The 22,425-nt window shown below is 39.6% G+C and overlaps 2 protein-coding genes across 2 annotated transcripts; one reads left to right on the plus strand and one right to left on the minus strand.

Annotated features, from left to right (window-relative positions):
• Positions 1–909: 909 nt before the first annotated feature.
• On the minus strand, positions 910–4,807 carry serp (chitin deacetylase-like protein serp). The gene is made up of 5 exons (XM_046629747.2): positions 4,486–4,807; positions 3,498–3,902; positions 3,073–3,394; positions 2,693–2,992; positions 910–2,597 (listed from the first exon to the last, which is right to left on the minus strand). The coding sequence occupies exons 1-5, from the start codon at positions 4,532–4,534 to the stop codon at positions 2,069–2,071; spliced, it is 1,605 nt and encodes a 534-aa protein (XP_046485703.1). The 5' UTR covers positions 4,535–4,807; the 3' UTR covers positions 910–2,068.
• A 5,335-nt stretch (positions 4,808–10,142) lies between these two features.
• LOC124219642 (uncharacterized) lies at positions 10,143–19,519 on the plus strand. The gene is made up of 4 exons (XM_046627505.2): positions 10,143–10,346; positions 14,047–14,292; positions 14,852–15,150; positions 17,425–19,519. The coding sequence occupies exons 1-4, from the start codon at positions 10,341–10,343 to the stop codon at positions 17,720–17,722; spliced, it is 849 nt and encodes a 282-aa protein (XP_046483461.1). The 5' UTR covers positions 10,143–10,340; the 3' UTR covers positions 17,723–19,519.
• The last annotated feature ends 2,906 nt before the right edge of the window (positions 19,520–22,425 follow it).

The raw sequence follows: 22,425 nt of genomic DNA on the forward strand, positions 1-22,425 counted from the left end.
TTTATATCCGCCATCGCGAAATGCAAGAATATATTTTTTTAACAAGAAAGAAAATGAATTCTTTCGTCTGTTTGTCTCAGTTCTCAACGTTACCCTCGTGTTCAATCGCATTTCCCAACCCAAGACACGACCTTGATTACCTCACACCCAAATTTTTTATTTTTCTGGCATTTGCAATTTTTATAAAAATATGTGGAGTAATGATGAAATCGGGTCAAAGAGTAGAATGAAAAGTGGCAGAAGTTGATCGAAACGTCCGTTCGTAACATTTATTTATTTATTACTTTCATTATTGACTCATTTGCCATTTTCGATCCATTACAGCACGATAATTAAAGGTTGCTGAAGTATTGAACTGGGTCTTGGTCAACAAAATGACATTAACTCCGAATCGCGTTGTAAAATTCTCTTCAATTTTATACACACACACGTTCGTCTTCTTTTCTCTTGGAATTTTATTATTCTCTCAATTACACCAATAAACACGGTCAAGTTTAAGCGTCGTGTACCGTATACACATAATGTAAGTCACTTACGTTATGTATGCTATGGCTGTTGCATGAGCTTTGAACAAACGACGAGTCGGCCACGCAATTATACGCTTCCTCCTCCGCGGGAGTGTTGTGAATATTGAAATCAAGACTGATATAATGATATCCGTAATAAGATACAATGTGAATAGATGAAAGACAAAAAAAGAGAGAAAGAGTGACAACAAATGAATCAAATAAATAAAACCATAGTCTGTAATCATATTGTAATTTTTTAACATGTTTTATTAAAGATTTTTGTTGTTTTTTTTTATGGGGCATTTCAATTTTTTTCTGTTGTTTTTCTTTTTTTTTCTTTTTTGTTCTTTGTATATTCATTTTTGTTTTTTGGTTACTATATTCATAATCTTTTTTACTCTTCTTCTTCTTCTTCTTCTCTTCTTTATGTGTTTTTTTTTGTTTTAAACATTGTTCTACCGTCATCGTCATCGTCGTTGTTGTCTTGATTTTTGTTAACGTCATAGTGGTATTTTTTTTCCTTAGTAAACTTTTGTTGAAACAGTATATCACTTATTTTATAATACAAATATGTACATACACGTATATGTGTAAAAACACATACAGATTCATGGTAGTATAGTGTAGTATATATACATATATGTACATATACAGTATATAAACGCATATATACACATACAATACATACATTATACATATTACAATTTATAATCATTATTATTACCATTATTTTAGTCATTATCATTACATAATAGTATAATTTCATAGTTTCCTGGCTTTATTTTTGTTCTTGCCCTTGATCTTACATACATTTTCAATTTTTGTTCAACCCTTGGAAAATAAGGGCAGGAATTCCATCATCACTCGTGGAAAATTCGCGGCGGTGTATTACGTGGAAAAAAAAATGAAATATATGAAACAAAAAATGAAACGTAAGAAATTAGAATCCAGACGGAACAGGAAATTGTAGTCCGGATGTGTTTTTTCTGTGTTTCCGTATGTGTAAAAAGTTTTTTCTTTTAAGAGCGAAACAGTGAAAAAAAATTTTAAATAAAAAAAGAACGACAAGTATTGCCGGATTATATTCCGCGCTTCCACAGTCCGACGTTAATGACCAGAGGGTCGATTTGCCGGCCGCCTATGCCGTAATACCGCTTTTATATGAAAGGCTGCAGGTATACGATTGCTTGATAGGCGATATATCGTCTGCAACGAAGTCAAGCGCCTATTCGTAATTCGTGTAGACCAATTGATATTATTACGGTCAATTATTCACAGAGTGTACATCGAGATTCTAAGCGTTTCCGGATGTTTTGTTCCGCGTTTTTGTTTTTTCTCTTTCTACTCTGTCAACACCTCCTCTCAATATTGAGAAGTAAAAATGAGGGGGGGAAAATAGTGGTGATATATAATATGCACTTGGCGTCGTTGATAATCTTACGTATATCTTGTTCCCATAGCGTTATTGCTGGTTCTTATCTATTTTCTTTTTTTTAACTCTCATTAGGGATGGACTGTTGTTGAAATTAATTCGTAGCTAGTTTGGGGGTGTAACGTGTTTAGAAGAAACCGTCGCCGGTCGGGTCGTTTATCCAGGGGTAGTTATTCGGGCACCTGACGCAAGTCTGGAGGTTGATGGTCTCCCCGGGAACCTCTTTCGAGGTGAGCTTGCAGCTATGGGGTACCCAGCAGGCCGGGGGTCCTTCGACCGAGCACTTCTCCCTCCAGGGTTCGAAGTTCTTCGACTCACTGATGGTTCTCGGATTCTGTATCCACTGTATTACCTGGGTCATCGTGACGAAGTACACGTCGTTATGGCTGCTCAGTATCTCGTCTATCCAGTAGAGGAACGCGTCTAGGAACTCGGGGTTGTTTTTCAGCCAGGCGGCGTGGAAGTAGAGACCGAGCGGCGCGCGGTTCTGCTTGTAATGCCGATCAAAGTTGTGGTTCAAGAAGTCGTAAAACTGGTCACCGGTCAGGATGTTGCTGCACGAATCGACCATCGCGCATCCCGGCAGGTACTCGTCGTTTTCAGGGTCCTCCCTGCGGTCCAGCTCGTTCATCACCATCTCCCAGACAGCGTGTGACCTGAGGAAGACAGAGACAGAGGGAAAGGCAATTGCAACCCAGTGACATGACGAGCAATCCGAATGGAAGCGAAGTCAAATCAACTTCCTACTCACCTCGTTGGGCAATGCTGGAGGTTTCCGTGGCAGCGATGCGGCATCCTGAAGTACATAGTGTACGGCCATAGTGGCGGGTTGTTCAGGGCCGCCGTGATGGTCGAGTCGTAGAGGAAGGCTTGTTCCTCCATCATCGTGAACTGGTTGTTACCACCAACCCTTAGATATGGAGCACGCACTCCAACCACGCTGTTGTCGGTAAGGTTGGCGTATTTCTCCGCGATTATCCTCATACCGGCCATTTCCTTCGCCCAGTCGTCGACCGTCGCGTTGGACCAGAACTGCTCGTCGTCGTTGTGACTGTGATTGAATAAGAAATCAGTGTAACAGCATTGCGGGTTTTCTCAACATCAAGAGGATCACCGTGATTATTTACTCACGATATGGAATGGACAGCGATCTCGTGTCCCTTTCTGTGAGTCTCCTGCATCGCTGAGTAGTTGGTGTACTTGTGGGATACGAAGTACGTCGCCTTGATGTCACAGCCGTTCGGGTTCTTCCGCTTTCCGTTGAACATCTCCTTGTAGAGGTTGATGTTATTGTTGTTTATCGCGTCGTCGAAAGTGATGGTGATCATCTGGGGCACGTCCTTGGCCGGCAGGTCACCCGGAACTGTAGTGCCATCCTCGGAGCAGAAGCAGTCAGGCAAAACGCAGACTGCCGGATCGCACGGTGGCGCCCTGTTGGGGTCGTTGTCCATGTCTGAAATCCGGAACGAGTGTTGATTGCGAGGTCCAAAAACCGAGGAGAAAGTCTTTTCATTAGCCGATTAGCATAATACAAGTAGACATGAATATCTGCTCACCGCAGGTGTTTTCGTCCGAGCCATCGCCGCAGTCCTTTTCTCCGTTACAGAAGAGACCACGTTCAATACAGTTGCCGTCACCACAGGCGAGGAAACCGTCCTGACACAATGGCTCGTCGGTGTAAAGGAGAGGCTTGATCTTCCTCTCTTTGTTCTTCAGCTTGCAGTTCTTGACCGAGTCCTTCCAGTCGCAAGTCTGCTTCTCAATGTCGAAGTAGAGACCGGCCGGACATCTGATAGCCTGAAGACCTGAGCTTGTGCACTGGATAACGTCACGACAGTTGTCACCCTCACCGGCAACGAGTCGGAACCACTCTCCGGCATCTTTGTCCTTGCAAATCTCGTTCTCGAAGCTTTCCTCCTTCTTGGGCTCCTCCGTAGCCTGTCGCTTAGTCCTTGTGGCGCCTGGAATAAGCCATCGAAAAATAGCGGTGAACGATCAGTAAATCCGTTCAGGTTCGGGATTAAAAGATCGAATGAATAAAATTTCTTCGTGACTTTTCCACCCGCTACATCACACTGTTCAACTGCTGCTAATAAGTACATATAAACGTGGACGGTAGGGAAAGTTGTCCCCCACCTTGTCTGAGTCGCCCCGAGGTATGGTGACGTCATCTAACCGGGACCAACCGGACGGTCTCGACCGAGGCTTTCACGCTCTCCCAATCTTATGCAACTACAGTCAACGACAGCTGAGTTCAGTAGCAATAATTTGATATTCAAATCTAATGCTACTGAGAAAATAGGCGCCTCTTACCAATATCGATCCTACATGAACATAAATCACTGAACGAGTAGGGGTAGAAAAATCACAAACAAGATTTGAGGAAAATATCGAAAATGGGCAAATATCGGTAACGGCTGTTACTGGTTTGTTTTTTGTGCCGATTTTGACCGATTTTCGAACACCAGTTTTCATTCAACACTCAATTAACGGGAAAAAAAAAATTAAATCGAATAGTTAGAGTTACAGATGATGAAGACTTACCAGCGATTGCGATGGTCGCCAGGGCAATTAGCAACGTAGAGGATTTCATCCTCAGGTAATAATCAGGGGTCTCAGTTTGTTGGTGAAAGGATATTAGTGTAAGGAATGGTGTTCTGTTCTCCTTGCCACACTTCTAGTCGGCTTTTTCCTTCCTCTCCTTCTCTTTCACTCTTTGCGTCGCTCTTCGCTTCGCGAGCGCCGCGAGTTACGAGCGATTCGGGTATAAGTTAAGGCCACTTCCGGGGGGGCGATTGGCACGCGATCGTTGCTGACAAGGGAGGCGGGCCTTCGGTTAGGGACCGCTTACGGACTGGCTGAGCGCGCCACTCACCTGGCCTTATATTGCCACCACCACAAGGAGGCTTCCCCACCATGCTAAATAGCGTCGTATCCTCGACGCAAATACGCAACACACTATCACCTGCCATGGGATGTGTGCGTAGCCGGGGCCAGAAGCCAAAGAAAGTCAAAGGGCACCGTTGAAGTGAAGAAAGGAAAAACAGGAATCCCACCTATAGGGTGGAACCGCGCATTGGAAGGAGATCGGTGCATACTCAAGGACGTTCTTCACCCCTGGACTTCCGTTACACCAGTCGGGAGTAGGGGTCCTCATTCTTCCGATGATCGCGAGTTATTTTTAACATCGCAAACAGGAATCACTGTACAAAGACGCTTTCCGTACTGCAGTGAATGCGAGATCGATGAAGCGTTGCTATGCAGCTCGGTCTTCGACTCTAAAGTGCCTCAGTGGCTCTCACCTGATCCGCCCTGAGGAAGATACACCGTGCGTGAGCGGAAACGGAGAAAGGAAGACAGATAGTCTTGGCGATTCGAGACACTCGCAAGAGGAATTCACCGTCAGGCAATATGGCGTTGCATAATGGTTACCCAGGCAATGATTATGACGTTCAGTAGCTGCGGTGCCTTCCATATTCGTCTACGTCTTTGGCTTCTTCTTCTTCATCTTCATCATCTTCAGCGGTTGACAACCGTTCGATTGTGGAATTCGGAGGTAATGCACGTGGGCCGTATGCCCCGTGTATAGTGCAGGCATAGAGCAATGGTGGCTTTGCGGGTTTTCGCTTCCTGGGGGCCTTGATATATCGACGAGTAAGACAGGTGGCATTTCTGGTGCGTTCACTGAACGCGTACGTACGATCGAAAGAAGGACCGCGTCGCACGCATGGCTTCCAACATAGCGTGCCATTAATCACGAGCACATAGGTGCGGAGTCCGGGAACCCGAAATCCAAGCTCAAGCTCAACCAGTGGTATTTCACACTTTACAACTACTGACCAAACAAACTGCTCCGGGCCATTTAACGTCGCTTCAGAATGTCGTCAGTCTTTAAATTCATGCTAATTCTCGGTTACGGTCCCTTCGGGGTAATCCTGATCCTTTCCGAACGGCCATTTGATCTCCCTTTCCAGTATTTCGAACGATCGCTGTTACGCAATCTACTACTCACTCTCTCTATCTCTCGCTCTGTCTTTCTTCGTCGTTCATCTTCCTCTTCCTCCATTAATGTCACCACATCATTTGAATTCTCTCCAGTTAGCGGTATTAAAGTCACCATAAGTGTACTTGCAATAATGAAGTTATACAGTACACGGTGTAGAGGGTGTTTATTGGTGTCCATCTAGTCTGGTCTCTGTTATGAGTCATGGAAATGGAGCAATTCCCCTGGAAAGGCCGCATTGTCATCACGGAATTTGGCGTAGACACCTTGACTCGATCTCTCACAAGAAAGAATTCCACAAGTCATTCTAGACGCTAATCCTTTCCATTCTTTTTTCATTCCTGTCCCCCTAGATGGCCACCCTGGTATAAGAAAAAAAGTTCACCGAGGTTTCAAGTCCACCGTGACATTTGTACACTGTTTAAAAGTTGTATATTACTTTCTTAAACCGATGTTGCAACCCATAACCAAGCAACCTTTACCGTCATCGATAATATTTTTTTCGTGGCGCCAGGAGCCGATCAGAAATCTCATCTCATCCCATCTCCGCTATTCTTTTGTTTTTCGATTTTTTCTTGTCTGTATTTTTATTTCAATCCGTCACTTGCATCGTTCGTGGAAATATTTTTGGTCAAAGACCATATGGATATGAGGTGATGGGACGTTGATGAGCCTTTTCGGTAACACAGGTAGCACCGTATCACGGTCCCAGGTTTGGACAGCTTTCTCAATGATTACGTGCGGCGCAAACATTAGAGAGAATTAAAGAGAGGCGTGAAAGAAAAGAAGAGAGAATCTTCATCGGTCTGTTGTATTCTGATGATTGGACCGCGATGCGGCCCTGCGTGACATATGCCGCTAGGTGAAAGGAAAGAAGACGCGGCTTGAACACGGCCGTCAAAGCCTTCGAGGAGGAGCTTTCCCTGCCTGCGGCCAACCCGCGGCTAAAAGACAAACTGTACGCAAAACTGATTCGTGAATTATTCTTTCTCTCGTACCACTAGCGACATCTTGCGGTTTTTCACTACCGCTGCCACCAGAGTTTAACTTGATCGATGCGAAATCGATCAATTTATTCTTCCGCCAACGGCCGGTAAGGTTGTTGAAATCTCAGCTGGTATCGATCAATCGATTAGCGATCGGTAAAACCTTGTTCCACGGCCGCCGTTAGTGATCACCGTTTTAAATACTGATCGATACCATGTATAGACAATCTGGAGTTTGCACGGGTCTCAAGATTATGTTGCTGAACAATTTTCAATCACTTACTTATTTTTGTAACCTAGCTTGGATTGACAAGAGTTTCTGGTTAATAGTTGTTCATTTAAAGCGCAGGTTAATGGGTATGCTCAGCGGCACCTGGACAATAGTTTTACTTGCTCGCGATCGTTGATCCTAGCCGAGGGTCTTGGGGTTTACGGGATGAAATAAAAAGCAGGCTTCTCTCCCTCTCTTGCTCTCTCGCTCAATTCGGTTGTTGCGGGAACCACGCGAATTTCTTATTGATAAAACGGGATCCTTGAATGTTTCAGCATACAATACACTCAATGTATAACCTTGAGGGCTTCTCGTGTATGGATAAGTTAATATATATTTTCGTTTTTTGTAGGTGTAATGTATGGGACCTACGAATTCCCACAGATTGAAGTCTTTTTTCTGTATCCTCTCCATCGTCTTTGTCGTTTTTATTTCAATGACGAAGGGGTGTGTTTGAAAAAAGAGGTAATAAGAAACATCGAGTAAAAACCTTGAATTTTCGTGGAGGAAACTTTTTTTACTCTTAACATTTCATCTCTCCGTCTGTATGACCTTTTCCACTGGCAAATTTTTCCCTCGCAATTTCACACCTTGGGCAGCTCATGAATATTCTTGCGCAGAAAAATTATTACTGAGGGATTTCGGAACGCGCGGTGAATTTTCCCGTGGTTATGCAGAAATTAGAGTACAGCTGGAGTTGGGCTTAGAGCTTGGATTCAGTTTCCGGATTTGAAACGTATAAACGTTACTTCAGCGGTTTGCCGCGCTCATTTTAATCAGTAGATTTTATCCGAGCTTACTTTTAGTGTACTTAATTAAATCCATCTAACGTTTTGAAAGTGCGTCGACACCATTTTTTCTTTCTTCCTACTCGTTTTTTGTTTCCATTTATTGGCTATATTTCGAAAGACCGTGAACCAAAAAATACTACTAAATTAAACATCGGGGATTTCCGAATCAGCAAATTACCGTTAGAACCGTTCAAGTCGATGATAGAATAACCAAACGTTTTTGATCTATGTACAACTGCTTTAATTAACCGAACAAATCCTCTCGTTCGGCTCGACGTCAGTTTGAAAATGTTTTTTTTTTTTTTATGAAAAAAGAACCATTAACCACGAACTCTAAGACAGCAACAAGCTCGTGCGCCTGTACACATCGATTTCAACGACGACCGTGAACAGCGTCGTCGTATATTTCCTTGACGAAGTAAAAGCTCGACTTTTTCAGATATATATCTACACACCTCATACTTGAGGCTGTACCGCGATTAGAACAGCGAAGTACACAGGATAAGGATGGCGTGACTTGATGAAATATTATAAGTATGTCACTTCATTTCTTTTGTCCGTTCTACAGCCCTTGCCATTGTGATTATTATAGAGTAATTAGTATTGCTGTTATTATGATTATTATTTTTGGCAAATGGGTTTTTAATTTCTCGGAATTTTCGCAGACTGTAACGACTTCGCGGTCAAATTATAATCCGACATCGTAATTTTCATGCGATAAATTAAGCGCCAGCGGGAAATTTTATGCAAATATTCTTACTCCGCGAAAAATCTAGCGATCGTTCAGACCAGATTTCTTTACTTTCATCAATTCGTACTACCCTAATTAATTTATTGGCATTCTAAAACAAAGCCTGGAAGACACGATTAACGATGTACTTATACATTTTTCTATTACCAATTTTTCTACTTCCAATGCACATCGATCAGCAGCCGGTCAGGGTCGAGGTTGGGTCAAGGCTAAAGTTGATAGCATGACCGGAATAGGATCGTTCGCCTTTTACCCTACAACACTCACAAGCACCATCTCATCACGCATTGATCATCGGGGACTTCTCAATTCTCGCACCATGCTAATTATCTCGCTAATATCATCTCGAAAATCTAACCTAAGTAAAGCCTGCCAAAAATTTCTTTATCTAAGCTGACAAGCGTCTGTTAGCAGACTTCGCAGGTACGCGTTCTTCAATTCGATCAACCACGGGAGAATAAAAGTTATCCGCTGTCTGCTCACAATAATAATCGGTAAAGGCATTCGGTGAATTTTGTATTTTAGAATGTAGAACTCCTTCTCGATTTGACACTCGTCTCCGATAAATTCTTATAACCTAAAACTCGGTCGATTTTTTCCCGCCAGATGTGCAGCGTTTTGTAGAACAATCACCTTCCCCAGCTGGTGTAAGTACGTCGTTTGTTTCGACGTGTCCGCAGTCCAAAAAGAAAAAGAGAAAATAACGGAAATCCATTGACAAAGCTATATATTTATAAATAGAACATATAGAAATTCATTTACATCATATCGGGACTTTCGCGTTAGTATGTCAAAGAAACGGACTCGCTTCGGCTTGAAAAACTTGACGCGCGCCGCGATCCCGTGAATTTTTCCTCTTTTTCTCTCTGGCAGAAACCCTGAATCCGCTTGTTATTCTCGTTTAATAATGAATGATTAATTATTTCAGGGGTTTTCGCAGGGAATATTTACTCGCCTGAAATATTTATCATTTCCAAAGTGCGGAGAGCGAGGGATAGAGAGAAAGAGGGAGACTCGATCGATGGGTCCCGCGCCCCCAAACTTCCCAGCACAACACGAGTCGCTTCATCTTCTTTGGGAACGAGCCGGCAGGCTGCAGCAGCTAATCAGGCCCCGCGCCCCCCGCCAACGATCGATCGCGCCCCTGAGCCGTGCGAGCACGGCGGCAGGCAGTCAGGGGCAGGGAAAAACACCGTTGGCGTGCCCCGCGACAGGTCAGGGTGGGGATGGGAGTGGGGGGTGGAGGACCTTGACCTAGGCGAGGGTCTCGCGCCGGCGTCGCGTCTCCTCTCCCTTCCTCTCGGCACAGGCGGCGGCGGGTTTCGGTTTTTTGGTGCGTCAGGCGTCCGTCCGGTGTGCGCGTCTCGCAGTGCATGGCTGTGGGCACCGCGGAGATACCGAGTCGCCTTTAAGCGCGGACAGTGCTTGACCGGTGCTGATCGGTTCGTGTACCGATCGAGTCGCACGCGCGGTCGGCTCATGTGCACTGTGCATTTGTTTTTTTTTTTTTTTTTTTTTTTGTTTTTCGACTGCCTGATCGTTCCGCGCACTTTACATAGACTGCTCTGCCTGCCATGCATCCCGTCCTAGAAGAAGCATGCAGGTGGGTCATTTGCAGCGATATTCTTAATAGGAAGCAAACACTTTTGATATACTTGTAGGACAGATGGGCCTAACTGGCGTTGCGGAAATCTTCTACTGTCATAGACCCACGTGCCATAATTCAGAAAAGATAACTTTCGGAGAGGAAGAAAAAATTCATTTTGATTGCTTTGTTTTTTTTTTTTTTTTTGTTTTTTTTACTCGTTTAGATAATATTAATTTCAACCAGCGGGAGATATTTATAATCTGAAGAATAAATTCTTCCGAAGTGTAATTATCGTTGTGTGATCATTCTTATTCTCGTACGTTATGTTTTGTGTTACTTTTTTTTTTTAGTTTTGTTTATAATACTTTTCAGAAACAAGACTGATCAGTACGAATAACGAGCGAAAGTGCGTGATGTAGAAAGATATTGATAATGCTATTATTTCTTTTCTTTTCTTTTCATCGATACTCTTCGAATCCGCCAGAATTGAGTAAACCAACGTATAAACGATCAAACAGAATTATTATTGTTCATATTTAAATTTGAAATGTGGCATAGTGAACTAATAGATAAATAAACACTAGATTAAAACAGGTAATTAATATTTGTCTAGTACCTGATATCAATTTCATTTTGCGCAGGTTTAGATTATTTTTTCCATCGTTTAAATAAAGCAGAACGCATATTTTTTTAATAGAATTTCAAGCGTTAACTGTATACCTATATAATGTAACACGCTGCGTTGTCAGATTGACGTGTTTGGGTATTCGTTATTTTAGATTTAATCTTGATTCGATCGTGATTTCAGTGAATAAATACATGAATGAGTGAATAAACTGTTAAAAAAAAATAAAACACATGTTACCAAAGAAAAAAAGAACGGAAAAAATTGATAAGCAGTGTCAAGAGTATTTTTCGGGCATAATATGGTTATTTAAATATGATGTAGCATCATGTAATTATAATTGGTATACGCAACGTACAACATTAAAAATATCGTGATATATTTTGTGCGAGGTGACGATGATCAAAAAAATAATATACGAAATCTATGAATAGTGATGTAACTATAGTAATAGAACTGATTTCTTTATTGATTGTTACTATTTTGTTTTTTTTTTCAGTCGAACTCTGTGCACGCTTTCACTTAGCCTGTGTATATTCATATGAATATGTATTGGCGGAGGTGTAACCTGTTGAAAGTCAACGATTTAAACTTATAAGTTTATTACCACGTTGCCACGTAATCTATACGTTACATCATAGACACGCAACTTGATTTCAATTACGTAACGAATTGGGAGAATTAATGAAGACAGTTATTACTGAAGAATTTTTTTACGGTTGACAAAATTCAATAATGAAAAAAACTCTCAGTACTTCCGTTTGTTTTTTGTTTACTCATCCCACATATATATATATCGCCATTCATTAATTTGACAATTATATATTACAGGAAATAGATTGCGTCAGTTCTTCGTTGATCAATGTCATTCACTTTCACCGCTTATGGATGATCTCAGGCAATAATACATGAATATACTGACGTATTAGTAAATTTTACCGCATAATATATTATTATTCTGGGGCACGAATCGATTTCTGCGGGATTAAAAATACTGGCGTGACATTGAACCATACCGAACCTTGCAGTTTATAACAGATTACGGCAATACTTTTGGTTGGATATAATCTGTATTGACCATATCTACCTTATTCATTAATTAGCCTCCCATTCTGACGCATATTATTTGCCGATAAAAACGTTGAATCTCATTCCTCCCATTTGTAATTTGTAATTGTGGTTCGGCAATTGATTAAATTTCGATTGATCCCTATATAGGATATTAAATGGCAATACGCGGAAAAAGAATCACAGAAATTATCATTCGCCATGGTCGATAAAGTACAATCGATAATCTATTATGTTCCGTCGTGTACCTAATACAACCTAATCCAACCACCGGCAAATGGAAATAGAAGCGGTATGCCTTCAATAATTGATATACGCGAATTTAGTACCCTGCCGCATGGTACAAAGAAAATTCGAATTAAACGACTGTCTCTTGATCGTTTTCGTATGGATTAATTGAAACCCTTTATCGCTGAGTTGGAGAATTTTTACACCACGATGGTGAAATCAAGCGTATGGCTGTAAAAAATAAAAATAAAAAACGAAATAAAACTTGTTTTCGACGAACAATTCTTGCTCGCTCGTCTTTATTACGTTGTTATATCTATAATTTTGCTTTATGGTTCAATTGGTAAGATCAGAAAAGCGAGACAGAAAAATCAACAACCTCGAGAATGGAAGAAAGGATGAAAAAAATTGATACATTTTTTCTGCATCACCCCCACCGCGAATGATGTTTTTTTCAAACTTTAATTCCTTTCACGATGCGAGGTACATTTTTTACCCTTCGTAGCCCACGCTGAATTCGTTTGTCCCGGGGGCTCAGCTTCGAGAGCTTCAAAGCTTTCATCGTGCTGGCTGCGTGCTACGGACTGAGTTTAATTCCATGCGGTGTCACTTCCGTAGCTCTGCGGATGAACTTCCGGCTGTTCGAGGCGAGTTAGGCTCCCTCCCAATTTCAATCCCCCCCCTGAACGGCTTGTCGAAAATCGTCTGTTTTTATCCTATAACTTTACAGTTGAGAGATTCACACGAAGAGAATAAAAGAGCAGATTTTGACCCTCGAAATTGTTGGAAAAGCGAAGCACATAAGGTTTTTTGATGAAATCTACTTCATGAAAGGCAAAATATGGTACTCTAGAAATAGTGAAAACCACTGTGTACGGAGGAAAATCTGCTAAATTTATAGTACAAAATATAGTTGACATGGGTATTTCTTTTACCAAAAACCTTGATATGTCTCTCTTTTCCTATAGTTTTTGAGTAAAATCTACTAATTTTTTTCTCCCTGTGAGTGTGCACTTCCTCCTCGACTACCGAGTTTTGAACATCTCGTACGTTTAGGAATGTCATTATAAATTGCCTAATGACGGCAGGCTGGGCCCGCCGAAACGTCGCAAAATGAAAATAAAAATATGCGAACCATGCATGATCAAATTCTCTGACCCTCTCCGACGAATCCTTCTACATATTTAAGAAAATCGAAGAGTCACGAAATCTTCACCTTAAAAATAACGGACGAACAATACAAAATAATGAATACCGTTGCAGCAATAACCGATTACAGTGATCAACAAATAACTTATAACGAGTAACAAATCGCAATGGCAAAATAAGAACTATCGAGTAACAAAAATATCAGCAACGAACAACGAATAAGAAACAAGAAGTGAAAAACAACAAGTATGTAATAAATAGCAAACGGCAAGTAATAAATAGAAGAAAAAAAATTCAAAATCCCGAATGACAATTACAGCGAACGAAAAGAAAAAAAAACAGCATAAATACGTCAAAATACAAAGTACCAAACAACCGTGAGAAGAAATCTTTGAAGTCCGCAGATAGCAAAAATGATAATGATACGACTGAATATCGATTAGCGTGTATAAAAACCACTTGTTGAACGACAAAGACTGTGCGAAAATATATTACGTCACAGCGTTAACGATTCGTTCGATCGACGCGGGAGATTGATGTGAAACAATTCGTCTTGTAATTCGTCATGTTTTTCCGTTATGTCGTTTTATTCCTTCTCGCGTCGCTTCGCGGTGTGATTAATGCCTCTACTTTCTTCGTCTCCAGAAACCGCTGAGAGAGCTGAGCCGTTTGTGCTTGGGTACAGCCGTGTCGGGGGGCGGCGGATGCGGGGGTGGAGGTGGCCTGCAACACGTACCCACGGAGATATGTGACGAGGCTAAGGGAGGGCTGCCCCTGCTACAGGTATGGCCCAGCGACTCGCCCAGAGGCGAGGCTGACGGTCAGGCGCAAACTTTCGTGTTCCCCGACACTCAGGAGAGCGTAACTGACAGCGGTATCGATTCGATACAGGTATAAATTTTCACCCAGTTACATTGGATCAGAATTACAGAGACCGTAGTTTAATTTGACGACAAAATTTTAAGGCCCACGGTTCACAGTTTTTACTTTTTTTCCGACTTTTGTTTCCATTATTCATTTTCGACGAGTTTCATTCTCCCCTGTTCTGATCTGCTATATGAATTTTTATCGTCGATCAATCTATGAATAGAATTATTATCAGCTTTGGATCGATAGTTCGTCAATCGAGAAAATTTAAAAATACTTTCATTTGTTGTATCATTTTTCATTTGGCATTAATTTTTTCGTGCCACTTCTTATACAGGGATCGACGTGTTATCCCATGAATAATTAGTTTCAAATTTGAGAATGTTTAAAAAAATATCTATCGTTTAGATATTTTTTGTAATCACATTATTATTCGATTCCCAAAGGTGAATAATTTCCGGAAAATACGCGCTTTTCACTTGACTCTGACACTCGATACTTGTGGAATGGGAAAGAATAAATTTGAAACTTGATCCACTTACCAAAGTCCTCTGAGACTCCGTATCCTTTGGATAATTTACAGGTTTCTCCGTTGCCTTGTGGTCCGATTTGTTCCGGAAGTCCTACAACGACACCTCAGCCGTCGCGTCGGCCAAGTTTGCTGCATCCGGATCACGCGCGGCTTTATCTTCATCAACTTCATCACCACCACGCGAGTGGCGGTTCAAAGTGCCCCTCATCTCCGGATAAGAACTCGTCCATTGACGAAGACCCGCCACCCGGACCCCCAAGTCCGTCTAGCTCGACTACTAGCAGTTTACACTCGATGCCCAGTTCTGCCATGGCTTCGACGCATTCTCAGGATAGAAGACGAAGCAGCAGGTGAGAAAGAAATAGAAAAAGAAAAATAGAGAATTGAACTAAGTCCAAGGGGTCAACCATAATTCTTGAACCGATTCAAAGATTAGGCTCCAGAGAAAGTTTGAAAGAACTGAGATGGTTGAGAAGATCTGTTGGGATTTTAGCAAAGATTTCTGTAACCTCAATTTCATTCTGACACACTTGAAAATACGCGACACGACTCGAAACTATTCAAAGATACTGTCAACGATGGACTTCTAAACTGCGAAGTTTATTTGCTAAAATTACCGAACAAGATAATAATTTAACGTTGTTACAGTGAATTTCACAATTTTTTTCGCAATAAAGGAATGTATATAATTTATTGAAACTTTGAGATCATTTTATAAGTATAATTAAATAAATATCGTAATTTGTTTGAAGTATTTCTTTGGAAAATATGGAAGATATTAGCTATAGATATTAGATATCGGGGGTCACCATCATACTGTGTACATTCTGGAGGCCACAGTTTTCATTTGAAATCAACAGAGTTTCAAATTTACTTTAAGGACATGTCTTTCTTCCACATGAACCTAAATTTGGAGTAACATTATTGTTGGAAGTATTTTTTTATTGCAAAAAAAGTTTTGACAAAAATGGCTAATAATTATGCTCTCTTGTTTAAACACATCTAAAAAATAAAATTTCAATTTTTCTGGGGGAAGTTAGGCCCATATAGAAGAAAGACATGTCCTCAAAGTAAATTTCAAACCCTATTGATTTCAGATGAATATCAGCTGATATCTTCCATATTTTCCGAGGAAATAATTACAAAAAACTACGATATTTATTTGAATATATGTATAAAAAGTTCTCCAAAGTTTCAATAAATTATATACATTCCTCTCTTGTTAAAAAAATTCATGAAAGTCACTAAAAAATTTAGTCTTAAGCCTATTTCTCACCTTAAAACTGAACTGAATCAAACCAATGCCAGATGAATCGCCCTCCCGCAGCTATTCTGTGTTAATCTCGCTCGAATGCTATTTGGCACTCTCCGATCCAGCGTTCCGAAATTACGTCTTCCTCGCTCGAAGTTTGGATCCATACTGGCTCCATCCCATTTTCCGATTTCGGTCCCTCGCTCGGTTGGCAGCCTCGCTAGATCGCCTTTCCAGCTCTCCTCTATTTTCCTCTCTCTCTCTCTCTCTCTCTCTCTCTCTCTCTATTTCTCTCTCTTTCGTAATCCGGCTCTAGACAGATTCGACAACAAGGGATTATCTTTTCTTAGTTGTATAGTGTAAGCTCATATTAGTCGGTAATAACTCGGACTTCTTAGGTATATAAAGTAAATCATCCGAACTCATTAATCGATCCATTCATTTTGGGTTCGTGACAGATACTTCGTAATACTTGAAATGGCCTGTAGACACTCCAAAATAACTTCGAATACCTAAATGAACTCGAAAAGACTTTGGAAGGCTTCTGAATATTTCGATACAATTTTGAAATAATTTGAATGACTTGATACGATTTCAAAACACTTGAAACGAGTTCAAGATGCTTCAAATAAAGATGCTTTAAGACACTTCTAAAAAATAACAAAGTAATTTCCAAACACTTCCAAGGACTTGATTAACGTGGCTTCAACGTACTTCAAAATAATTCAAACAGTTTGAAGGTACTTGTATAAAATTGAAAGTATTGAAACCACTTGAACAATCTTATGACTTCTGAGTTTAAAAAAAAAATGCCGATTTTTACTCTAGTGGATTCAGCACAACTTCACGGCATTTCAACAGTAGACTTTTTAAGCACTTGAAATTACTTCAAATAAATATGACCGCGACTCCTCACGACAATTAAATGAATTCACGTTGTTCAGAAACACTTATCCCATTCCATCTTCAGATGTACACAAAACGTATCTGACTAATTTCGCATGTTTCACATCGCAGCACTACAAAGTTTCGCCTAACATCTTTAGATCATCTTTTCGCAATCGAACATACAGACTTTTGTTCCTCTTTCCAATCTGTGATCCATTCTTCAGATCAGTGAACCAATTCACTGTGTAATTTTCCACTCTACAACGAATTCCATCCTGCAAATAACTCATCTCTTCGTGCCGTAGGTACGTAATACGAACTCCAGCGTTAAATTCTTAGTTGATCTTCCACAAACCGAAACGTGCAGCCTCTTCCCCAGATCACATCAATTCCCTTGACACCATCCTCTTCTATTCTTGACTTTCTTCCGTCATTCAGTATCTGATGTCAACGAGTACCTTACCTCTGATTGCTGCCTCCCCAGGTACAGCATGTTCGACGCATTGGACTTGGAGTACGCGTTGCTGCGAGCAGCAGCGAGGGGTTCGGTGGGTCCCTATTCGCTCTCGGAGTCTCTTCACAAGCTCACCTTCACCCAAAGCCTCGCATTTCCGGCGTTGGCTCGGGGTCTGGCTTCGAAACAGAGTCGCCTGCCGGCCGCGCGGCCGAAGCAGGACGCCGAGACCGGGTTGAACGCGTTCGCCAAGGTCGTGACCGCTCTGGTCCTCGTCCTTGTCAGCGTTCTCGTTTTCGGCGTGGTCTACAAGTTTGTGAGGACGTGAGGGTGGCTTTTGGGTCCCAGCGGGGACCAATCCGGCACTCGTCACGATCCTGCTCACAGAAACCACGACGACTCTTCGGCCGGAAGACTCTTCAGCAACACTTGAACGCCGCCCCGTCGTCGCTCTTCCGGGTCCACAAACTTGAAAATCCACGAATTCAGGACGGAATTTAGCCAAGCGTGTCATTGGCGATTGGGTCCGATAAAACCTTTTCGCGATATCATCGCCCCCGATTTCTTGGCGAAGAAAGCGAAGAAATATGAGAAGATATTTTACACGAAAATATAGTTAGCAGGATGAGCTGTAGTTACGTTCTGTCAGATTGAAGAAGAATTATTCAAAATTTTCAATTTTCATGCGGCTTGCGTCTCCCGTTTTGCATTTCTGTTTTGGAAGTAATGAGATTTGGTTATCGATTTTGATACTCAAAATCATTTCACTTCCCATTCGATTCGCAGAACGCTTTCATCCTCACTTGCGAAAAAAAAGACAAGCCGATTAAATATACAAACAGCATTAGAAATATGGATGTAGATAATATGCACGACAAGAAGACGTATCACAAAATTCTTTTTTCTTCATTTTTGTATTCCGTGGGACATTCTATTCGAAAATCGGTTTCAATTCGACCTAACCTGTGGTAAACAAGACTTGCCTCACGTGCACGTGTACAGTGCACATGTGTGTGCACTTGCACATCCAAATTATACATGAAAACGTATATATAAATATACTACATCAAAAGCGGCCTATGTAACTGTGCTTTTTTCAGAATCATGAAGCACGGCGAAGACCCACCGAATTTACCATACCTATAATGCTGTAGACGTCAATAGATACATCGTAAATATTAAAAGGAAACAATATATCTGACACAAATACGAAAGTCTGTTTATATATATGTACACAAAATTCACATCCAGCACCCCAGCCTGGAGTTTTTCAGAAACGGGGCTCGGGATCCGAAAATTGAATAGATTTATTACAAATTGTTGTTTTTTTTTTTGTTTTTTTTTGTCTTTGTAGCGTTTTGAAAAACTTTTGGCTTAACTGTTGAATCTGAGTTGGTATTGTATATATCTACACATGTGAGCATGTTATAATAATAATTGTATATCCGAGGATTATTATTGTTATACACAATGTACTGTATAAAATAATAATACCTATTCATATATCATATTTAACAAAGTGTACTTTACGCTGTGATTTGCGGTATGCGTAGTATGTATGTATTGTATAATATACATATATACACGTACGTGTATACAATCTTTTTTCTATATATCAAGTGCCGATATTTACGCGCCCCTGTATTTTTCACCGTTCTGCGTATATATAAAAATATATCGTACGGTATTTAATAATTAATCATAGTTGTAATTATAATTAATTAATTAAATTAATGAATCATATACGACGCTCTTCAATTAAAGTGCTTTATGTATGATACTATCTTCTCGACAATCGCTGATATTGTGTAATTATTATCAACATTATCACTGTTATTATTATGATTATTATTATAATTAACATATACACACGGTATACGTAGGTGATTATATATATACTGTTATGATAAGGTATGTTAATTAAAATCGTTATTAAACCGCGGCTGATATACCTTTTTACATGGCCTCATATATCATCAATGATAGCTATATTTAAATAGGATTGTATTTATTCTTAAGACGAACAATTATACTCAGCACTTGAAAAAGAAAAAACGAAAGAACAAAAATCACACCTCGATATAATATTCCATGACATGATAATATAAAAAATGTTAATCCAAAACTGTCAGTCCATCGTTATTTTCTTACTACTGATTACTTCCGAGATTCATTTGATTTTATTGCCCATTTGAAAAATAGAAATAAAAAATTATTGTTGCCAGAAATAAAGCAAGCTTTCATTATAGCCCACGAAATTTGACCATCAGTAATCATTATTGCATATTTATTACTTGTACAATCAGTTTTCCAATTTCTTTCCGTTAGTTATAGTTAGCACTATATGTACAAACAAAATTTACCCATTTTTAGTCTCTGCTGCATTCGAGCTGGAAATGAAAAAAAGTAATTATTATATAAAGGTTTGTAATCGATTTCCGGTATCATTTAATCTCTACATTCCTTAAAGTATATGCAATCTAGCATAATATGCCAAATATTGTGCTGACAAACATCTTTTACAATAATTCACCTCGTTAAAATTGGATTTTTCCGTTTTCGTTATAATTCTCGGATCATAATTATTGAATAATTATCTGAGCTATTATCCTTTGGAAGTATTATACAATAGGATTTGTAGATCTAAATATTTAGATCTCATGTTAAGCCTAGTGACTAGGGAGTAATTCGCAAGAGAAGTGAATTTAGTACATTTTTGTTTATCTAGTTTCATTATAATATTTTTATATTCTTCCAATAGATAATTCTTGTCATGAAGTAATTGATTCAGGTTGAGGTTGTTTCCCCTGTTGAGGAAAGTAGCCAATTTCATATTTGTGTTGTAAATTTGGGTTTGCGCATGCGCCAGCCTTTATGTATTCTTTTTTACTTCAAAATCGTGACTGAAATACTCTTGCCATTCTACAGTTTCACATGAGACCCTGGTCGATAATTAGTGACTCTTGAGAATGATCTTAAGGACAAAAGAAAATCCCAAGTGTAACAACGGCAGCCATGTTGGTTCTAGTCGAGAATTTCTTATAGTGAACCATCGTACTGCTGCTTTATTTTTTACACTGATTTTTGTTTGGTTGTGGTGAAGAAGCACTAATACGTATATTTGACTTTTATGAATCGTTATTACCTACGTATATTATTACTTGTGCCATACGATAAGTATCACGAAAAAATATATTTAATGTATTTCTATCATCTACGATGATTTTTTTTTTGCTCAGTTTAATAGCATAATATTAAATAAATATCTTACTTACCTTGGAACTATGTTCAACTTTAACCAGTAACAACTAAGATCTCTCTGGCTAAGCAGCTCCGTCAAAACTCAATGATCACCCAGGATCAGAAGATTGTATGCAGATCACATACATATGTATAATCAACTATTCTGCATGAAATACAATAATAATCAGATTGATAATATGTAATTCCATTTGCATGTCTTCTTTTTCGAGTTTCTGTATTTCACACCAGTGTGCTATTTAGTCATTTATTTAGCCACTTATCACGCCTATATTCAGTTTTATACGCGCTCATAAGTGTTACACGTGCATTTGCATTTACACGTGTGCTAATTGCGAGGTTGGTATAGGTATGTACATGTGTATACATATATATGTTTCGAGGCGGGATTGAGGTTTCTTAACATTTTTTACTGTCGTTTTAATTCTTTCATTTGAAGAACGTTACATTTTTTTTTCTTTTTTATTTTAATTCCTCCTCACACCTAGTGCTAGGGTATCTACAGTGATATTTTCTTACAACATTACGTAGCTATGCTTTTTTGTTTTACTTTATTTGATGTTTTTTTCTTGTGTTTCTTCCAGCTTGTTCTATCTCTCTCTCTCTCTCCATCTTCGTACAATCTCTTACCTCTAGTAGTTCATTGTTTACTTTAGTTTAGTTTTCTTTCGTGTCCAATTTTCTTTCTTGTTTTGAATTATTTACACAAAACTTCCGTTTATTGCTAAATTTACAAGACCTTGTAGTGTATACCATTTTTAATAATATATAATATGTATATGTTGTTACGTTTTGCGCTTTGTGGTTAAATTTTCGGTGTGGTTATATTATTATTGATTTGTTTATTCATCTGTGTTTTGTATTTCGTATCATGCTGTGAAAGCATAAAACGTGTTTGACGAAACGTTTATTGGCTAGTGAATTAGTTAGTTTCGTTTCGTAGGTTTTATGATTGATTGATTCTTGTGTATTGTATTGTAAACCTATTATTATTTATTATTATTATTACTATTATGGTGGAGCCTTCGTGTCCTAGGCCCGTAAATGTAGGCCGTGTGATCGTTTATTCTTGTGTTTTCCTGTTTGTTAGTGTTTATTGTTCAGGTTTTTTCATTTCGCTCTTCATTCCTATTTATTGTTTGTTTTTTTTGTATCTTTGGTGCGGAAATAACCAATATAATATAACTGGAAGAACAAGATGAAGAAGGAGAAAATAAATACAGATAATCTATAAATAAATGGCAGAATAAATTGTCAAGTATGGTCATCTTCGCGTTTGTGTTTCTAATGCCAGGTCATCTTTCTGTCAAAAAGCTCCTTCCCACAGTGATGAAACAAAAAATAAGCTTAAAGTACAGAAATAAAGAAGACTTAATAACTTTCAAAAAAAAAAAAATGAGCAAGCTCTTTGCAGACTGCACTACGTCGAAATCCTTTCTACTCTTTTTTTGTTTTCAGTTGATGCGTTGCAGGTAGTCTTCTCGATTTTCGAAAACACTCGTCATCCAGAGTCAATAATGGGTTATGCAACAATGCGTCAATTATTAATTAATGACGGATGCTAAAGCTACATTTCTAGAATACAGGGGCGGCAACAATACAGAAGGGAGCGCCATTTCTACTTAAGCGAAATAACGAGTCAACTAGTTATCACAAACATTCTTCCACTCTCGCTTTCGCTGTTATCCACTGTCGCTAGTCACCAGACGAACACATTATCTTCAGCTGTAGTTTACACATAAGCAGTTGGGAAGAATGTTCTACAGGAGT

The sequence above is a fragment of the Neodiprion pinetum genome, chromosome 5 (genome assembly GCF_021155775.2).
Source record: "Neodiprion pinetum isolate iyNeoPine1 chromosome 5, iyNeoPine1.2, whole genome shotgun sequence".
Lineage (NCBI taxonomy): Eukaryota > Metazoa > Arthropoda > Insecta > Hymenoptera > Diprionidae > Neodiprion > Neodiprion pinetum.